The sequence below is a fragment of the Bombina bombina genome, chromosome 7 (assembly GCF_027579735.1).
Source record: "Bombina bombina isolate aBomBom1 chromosome 7, aBomBom1.pri, whole genome shotgun sequence".
Classification (NCBI taxonomy): domain Eukaryota; kingdom Metazoa; phylum Chordata; class Amphibia; order Anura; family Bombinatoridae; genus Bombina; species Bombina bombina.
In genome coordinates, this window is record NC_069505.1 from 496476183 (window position 1) to 496484517 (window position 8335).

At 35.5% G+C, this 8335-nt stretch overlaps 1 protein-coding gene across 2 annotated transcripts in view; it reads right to left on the reverse strand.

Moving 5' to 3' along the window:
• Positions 1-917: 917 nt before the first annotated feature.
• Positions 918-8335, reverse strand: part of LOC128666852 (cytochrome P450 2A4-like) — a 51788-nt gene continuing 44370 nt past the window's right edge. The window contains exons 9-10 of one of the 2 annotated variants that reach the window (XM_053721654.1): positions 4046-4187; positions 918-1290 (exon numbers count right to left, since the gene is read on the reverse strand). In XM_053721654.1, the coding sequence (XP_053577629.1) occupies positions 1109-1290; positions 4046-4187 (324 nt within the window). In that variant the 3' untranslated portion in view covers positions 918-1108. Of the gene's footprint in view, positions 1291-4045; positions 4188-8335 lie in introns of those variants that run through there. The other variant, XR_008403276.1, reaches the window with a different exon arrangement.

The following is an 8335-nucleotide window of genomic DNA, read 5'->3' on the forward strand; positions in this document are numbered from 1 at the left end:
TGACACTTTTTTGTTTCATGAAACAGTTAACCAGAGCTCTGAGGACGCGGTAATCATTTTAGTGCAAATCCCGATTGCGCTCAATTGATCGCGTTTACTTTCAACTTTCAATACGAGTGGCAAATCTGACGCGTGCAAACACCTGTGATATACCCCTTATCCCTTGTACGTAACTGTTAGCACTCTACTCTTAATCTGCCCTAAATGTATACAAATGTTATAGTACAGCATCACTTTAAAAGGTTTCAACAATTTGATTTAAACCTAAATTGATTAAGGAAATATGTTGCATAATAAAGGTATTTAACACAATAAAAAGAATATTTTTGACCCTTACAAACACATTCAATTAATTTCACAGAAAACTAAACCTAGATTTTTTTACAAAATTAAATGAATATTATTACTTTAGTAGCATCTTTGAATAAGACATTTTATTGCAAAAAAAAAAGAAAAAAAAAAAAGAGGAAACCCAAATTAAAACCCCAAAACACCATCAATCATGTAGTAGGCTTAAAGGGACACTGAACCCACATTTTTTCTTTTGTGATTCAGATAGAGCAGCAATTTTAAGCAACTTTCTAATTTACTCCTATTATCAAATTTTCTTCATTCTCTTGGTATTTCTATTTGAAAAGCAAGAATGTAGGTTTAGATGCCGGCCCATTTTTTATGAACAACCTGGGTTGTCCTTGCTGATTGGTGGATAAATTCATCCACCAATAAGTGCTGTCAAGGGTTTGCACTTTTTTTTCAAATAAAGATTGAAAGAGAATGAAGAAAAATTGATAATAGGAGTCAATTAGAAAGTTGCTTAAAATTGCATGCTCTATCTGAATCATGAAATAAAAAAATTGGGTTCAGTATCCCTTTAAAGCAAGTGACCTTTTTAATTTAAATAATGTTACAATTATTAATTTTAGATCAAGAAAATATGCATTTAATATATTTTTACAACTTTCACAAATGATATATAGATTCTCCTATAGAGTAAACACATACCCAAACAAAGACTCTCTTACAATATTTATCAAAAGGGATATTTTATGATATTGAGTGAAAGCTAACATTTTTGGCCCTTCAAGAGACTAGCAACCATGATTAGATGTTAACGAGGAACTGCATACATCTCGTACGTTCGAGGTTTTGATGAATTACTGAAAGGTTCTGGGGTGAGATCAATGTCCTTCACATCTATTTTTGGCTTCAAGGTGAACTTTTGTAGGATGCTGGTCAGAAACAGAAATATCTCCATCTTTGCTAGACCTTCTCCAGCACAGGCCCGTTTTCCTGGAATAAGATGTTAAGCACACAAAGTCAATTTTAAGAAGAAATTATTAGGGCCTGGTTCCCTAAAATCCTCTGGTATGGAGTGTAATATAATACTAATCCTTGTATGAATGAGAAGACTCCCTCAATATCCCGAAAATAGGAGCAGAAACTGGAATCTCCATTGGATGGTGAGCTGCCCTCCATAGAAAGTAATACAGGGGGATTTACAAAAAAATGGAAGAATGGGCTGGCAAATGGCAAATGAGATTTAATACTGGTATATGTAAGGATTTACATTTTAGAAGTAAAAATATACAGGCTCCCTATTATTTAAATGGGACTAGAGTTAGTAGAGGAGGAAAGGAGTTAGGTGTATTTATAGATAACAAACTAAGAATCGGCACACAATGAAAGGCAGCAGCTTCTAAGGCTAATAATATGCTGGCATTATTCTATCTCTATATAATTTCTTGGTAACACCTCACATTGAGTGCAGTTCTGGGGACCTATTTTAAAAAGCACATTGCAGAATTAGTAAAACGGCCACAAAACAAATAAGGGGAATGTAGGATTTAGATTTTGAGGAGAGGTTAGCAAAATTTGGCACTTTTTCTCTAGAAAAAAAAGGAACTTTAGAGGTGATATGACTACTTTATATAAATATATTCAAGGTTCATATACAGAATTGGTGGCAGTGCTGTTTATTCCAAGACAATTGTTTGTGACAAGAGGTCACAGTTTAGGGTTAGAGGAAAAAAGATTTATTGATAGTAGCGAATCATGTCCGCTCAACCCCGCTAATCATTTCTGCTCAACCTCGCTAAATGCTTGTCGGAAACAGGAGTTAAGAAGAAGCAGGATATGATCGGGTTGATTTACACCCCCTGCCATGAATGTGCAGGGGGCGGCATTGCACAAGCATTTCACCAGAAATGCTTGTGCAATGATAAATGCCGACAGCGTATGCTGTATTCATTTATCGAGCGGATCATGTCCTCCCGCACATTAGTAAATCTCCTCCTTAGTCTGCAGCAATATAAATGTATTTTCGTTGTAAGAGCAATCAAATTGTGGAACACCTTGCCTAAGAAGGTAGTGAATGCCAATACCTTATATTATTTTAAAAATTGCTTGGATACATTTCTATCTCGGGAAATGATTGCGTGTGTTAAATGGGACAGCTTTATAATTGTACTAATGTAAGTTCAATTGGTAGCTTCTTTATTGAACATCAAGTACGATTAGTATAGGTTGAACGTGGTGGACTTATGTCTTTTTCCAACCTCATCTATTATGTTACTGTTTTACTACCTGGAATGGAAAATCTTACAGAAGAGATTGCATTCGGCGCTGCTAAGAATTTTTTTCAAGCAAATTTAGATCAAATTATTATGTTTTCAGCATTTTCGTATATTGCATTAACTTCTGGTTTTGCACAAATCTTTAGTCCTCAGGGCAATATGCATATTGCTTATTTTGAGACAAATTCACTAGCTTGGAATAAAATAGTGAGATCTGTAGGCGTAACATTTTTAGAGAATATTATGAGGCCTGTGAGCCTTCACAAAGGCTGCAAGACTCATTTTACTATAAAATAATAAATTATGCTTCAAATTTTGAGTTTTAACTGATTACATTAAATATGATTTATTCCTAAACACTTTTATTAAGAATTGAATGTGTAATACAAATAATTTTGCTGCATACATTTATTTTGACTTTTAATCTGTATTATTAAAGGGACATAATACTCATATGCTAAATCACTTGAAAGTGATGCAGCATAACTGTAAAAAGCTGACAATAAAATATCACCTGAACATCTCTATGTAAAAAAGGAAGATATTTTACATCACAATTTCATCAGCTCACCAGAGTAAGTGCTGTGTAAACAGCTCTTTCAGTTACTGCCCAGCTGCAGGTTAAAAAAAAAAAAAGAGGAAGAAATGAACAGCAGCCAATCAGCGTCAGCAGTGCTGAGGTCATGAACTCTTTTACTGTGATCTCATGAGATTTCACATAACTCTCATGAGATTTCAAAGTAAACTTCCTTAAACTGAATAGGGAAATTACATGTGTGCATGAGGCACGCTCCCTTGCAAGTCCCGGGCATACTGATTGGCTGCTTAAAGTCCTTTACAATGGGGTGTGAATACATTTTGTGCAGGACATTTTGAGGTAAAATATATTTATTTTTTACATAGAGATATTCAGGTGATATTTTCTAGTCCTCTTTTTACAGCTATGCTGCATCACTTTCAAGTGCTTCAACATTTGGATATCATGTCCCTTTAATATTATTTTTAATGCTTATTTAATTAAGTTTTTTTACTTTTGTATTTATGGTGTACTTATGAAGTAATGAGTGCAATTATGTGAATGAATGCATAATATATTAACTAACTGCTTATTATCTAAAGGGACTCAAAATCCAACATTTTCTTTTGTAAATTTGATGGAGCATGCAAGTTTTAACAAGCTTGCCATTTTACTTCTATTTATATAATTTTCTTCGTTCTCCTGGCATTCTTTTTTGTAAAAGCATATCTAGGTAGGCTCAAGTGCAGCCTCTTGCAGCTGATGTGTTCAGCTATCCCCCAGTAGCACATTGCTGCTCCTTCAGCAAATGATACCAAGATAATTAATCAAATTTGATCATAGAAAAAAAATTGGAAAGTTGTTTAACATTGTATGCTCTATCTGAGTCATAAAAGAAACATTTTGGGTTTGATGCCCCTTTAACAAGCATGTTATCAGGAAAAAAATAGATTACCTATAGAAAACGGAATAAAGGCATCACTTTTCTTAAAGCAGCCGTTTTCATCAAGAAAATGCCCAGGATCAAATTGATGAGGATTCTTGAAATATTTGGGATCCTTCAAGACAGAAGTCAGAACAGGTATCACCAGGGTCCCCTAAAATTAAAATATTACAATTAATCTTCAAAGAACCTTGAAGTTCTCGTAGTGACATTTGATGGCTCAAGCAAAAGAGTCAGATGCACTTATATACATTACAGTACATATACATACAGTGCATATATATATATATATACACACATATACATACAGTACATATACATACATATACATACAGTACATATACATACAGTACATATATATACAGTACATATATATACACACATATACATACAGTACATATACATACAGTACATATATATACAGTACATATATATACACACATATACATACAGTACATATACATACAGTATATATATATACACACACATATACATACAGTACATATACATACAGTACATATATATACACACATATACATACAGTACATATATATACACATATATACATACAGTACATATACATACAGTACATATATATACACACATATACATACAGTACATATACATACAGTACATATATATATATATATATATATATATATATACACACACACATATACATACAGTACATATACATACAGTACATATATATATATATATATATATATATATATATATATACACATATATACATACAGTACATATACATACATATACATACACACATATACATACAGTACATATACATACAGTACATATATATATATATATATATATATATATATATATATATATATATATATATATATATATATATATATATATATATACACACATATACATACAGTACATATACATACAGTACATATATATACAGTACATATACATACAGTACATATCTATACACACATATACATACAGTACATATACATACAGTACATATATATATATATATATATATATATATACACATATACATACAGTACATATACATACAGTACATTTATATATACACACATATACATACAGTACATATACATACAGTACATATACATACATATACATACACACATATACATACAGTACATATATATACACACATATACATACCCTCCTCCCAACCACTGAGAGTGAAGTGGCTTCCCTTTTGTCTTCCTCACACCTTACTACCTGCCCACTTGACCCTATTCCTTCACATCTAATTCCTCCTCTGTCTACCACCCTCACACTCACATATTTAACCTATCCCTTTCTATCGGCTCATTCCCTGCCTCCTTCAAACATGTAAAGGTCACCCCCATCCTCAAAAAACCCTCCCTCGACCCTAACTCCCCTGCAAACTACCGCCCCATATCACTGCTCCCACTAGCTTCAAAACTCCTTGAAAAACTAGTTTTCAATCGCCTAACCCATTTCCTGTCCTCCAACTCATTGCTCGACCCCCTGCAATCTGGCTTCCGTCCCCAACACTCAACTGAGACTGCCCTCACCAAGGTTACTAACGATCTCCTTTCTGCTAAAAACAAAGGCTACTACTCTATACTCATCTTACTTGACCTATCTGCTGCCTTTGACACTGTTGACCATCCCCTTCTCCTATGGTCTCTCAGTTCTCTTGGTCTCTGTAACACTGCCCTCTCCTGGATTCACTCTTATCTCTCTAACAGATCCTTCTCTGTCTCTTTTGCTGGTGACTCCTCCTCTCTATTGCCCCTGTCTGTTGGAGTACCTCAAGGCTCTGTCCTCTGTCCTCTACTTTTCTCTATTTACACTTCTTCACTGGGTAAACGTATCAACAGCTATGGCTTCAGCTATCACCTCTATGCTGATGATACCCAGATCTACCTTTCCACCCCTGCACTCTCTCCTTCTGTCAACTCTCACATCAGCGACTGCTTATCTGGCATCTCCTCCTGGATGGCCTCTCACCACCTAAAAATAAATATGTCTAAGACCGAACTACTTCTAATTCCCCCCTCTAGCTCCACTCCAGTCTCTAATTTTTCTATCACTGTTGGCGGCACCACTATCTCCCCATCACCCCAAGTCCGCTGCCTCGGAGTCACGCTTGACTCAAATCTGTCCTTCATTCCCCACATCCAACTGCTCTCTTCATCCTGCCACCTACGCAATATCTCCAAAATTCGTCCGTTTCTGAGTGCTGAAACTACCAAACAGCTCATCCACTCCCTGGTAATTTCCCGACTTGACTACTGTAACAACTTACTAACTGGCCTCCCTCTCTCCCGCCTCTCTCCCCTCCAATCCATCCTAAATGCATCTGCCAGGCTAATCCACCTCTCCCGATGCTCTGTTTCTGCTGCACCTCTCTGTGAGTCCCTTCACTGGCTCCCCATTCACAACAGAGTTAAATTCAAAATTCTCACCCTGACCTACAAAGCCCTCACCAATGCTGCCCCACCCTACCTGTCCTCACTCATCAACAAATATACTCCTGCCCGTCCCCTAAGATCCAACAACGACCTGCTTCTTGCGTCCTCTACCATCACCTCCTCTCATTCTAGACTACAGGAATTCTCTCGTGCGGCACCAACCCTCTGGAACGCACTTCCTCGAGCTGTCAGACTTGCCCCTAACCTCTCCTCCTTTAAACGTTCCCTAAAGACCTTTCTGTTCATGGAAGCTTATCACCCAACTTATCAACAAACTAACTTCACTTAAGTAACAGTTCCCCTCTATCTCCTCACTAATATCATTCTCACCTCTGCAGTCCCCACCTCCTGTTTCCCATCCTCCTACCCGTCTAGATTGTAAGTTCCCACGGGAATAGGGCCCTCCATTACCCTTGTATTTGTCTGTAAAATGTTGTCTTTTAATTGTATTGTTTGTCCATTGTACTTTTATCCTTGTACCCATGGGCAGCGCTGCGGAATCTGCCGGCGCTTTATAAATAAACAATAATAATAATAATATTATATATATATATATATATATATATATATATACACACAGTACATATACAAACAGTACATATATATATATATTTATATACACACATATACAGTACATACAGTACATATACATACAGTACGTATATATATATATATATATATATATATATATACACAGTACATATACATACAGTACATATACATACAGCACATATACATACAGTACATATACATACAGTACATATATATACACAGTACATATACATACAGTACATATACATACACACATATACATACACACATATACATACAGTACACATACATACAGTACATATACTTACAGTACACATACATACAGTACACATACATACAGTACACATACATACAGTACATATACATACAGTACATATACATACACACATATACATACAGTACAAATACATACAGTACATATATATATATATATACACACATATACATACAGTACATATATATATATATATATATATATATATATATATATATATATATATACAGTACATATACATACAGAACATATGTATACACACATATACATACAGTACATATACATACACTACATATACATACACTACATATACATACAGTACATATACATACACACATATACAGGGAGTGCAGAATTATTAGGCAAATGAGTATTTTGACCACATCATCCTCTTTATGCATGTTGTCTTACTCCAAGCTGTATAGGCTCGAAAGCCTACTACCAATTAAGCATATTAGGTGATGTGCATCTCTGTATTGAGAAGGGGTGTGGTCTAATGACATCAACACCCTATATCAGGTGTGCATAATTATTAGGCAACTTCCTTTCCTTTGGCAAAATGGGTCAAAAGAAGGACTTGACAGGCTCAGAAAAGTCAAAAATACTGAGATATCTTGCAGAGGGATGCAGCACTCTTAAAATTGCAAAGCTTCTGAAGCGTGATCATCGAACAATCAAGCGTTTCATTCAAAATAGTCAACAGGGTCGCAAGAAGCGTGTGGAAAAACCAAGGCGCAAAATAACTGCCCATGAACTGAGAAAAGTCAAGCGTGCAGCTGCCAAGATGCCACTTGCCACCAGTTTGGCCATATTTCAGAGCTGCAACATCACTGGAGTGCCCAAAAGCACAAGGTGTGCAATACTCAGAGACATGGCCAAGGTAAGAAAGGCTGAAAGACGACCACCACTGAACAAGACACACAAGCTGAAACGTCAAGACTGGGCCAAGAAATATCTCAAGACTGATTTTTCTAAGGTTTTATGGACTGATGAAATGAGACTGAGTCTTGATGGGCCAGATGG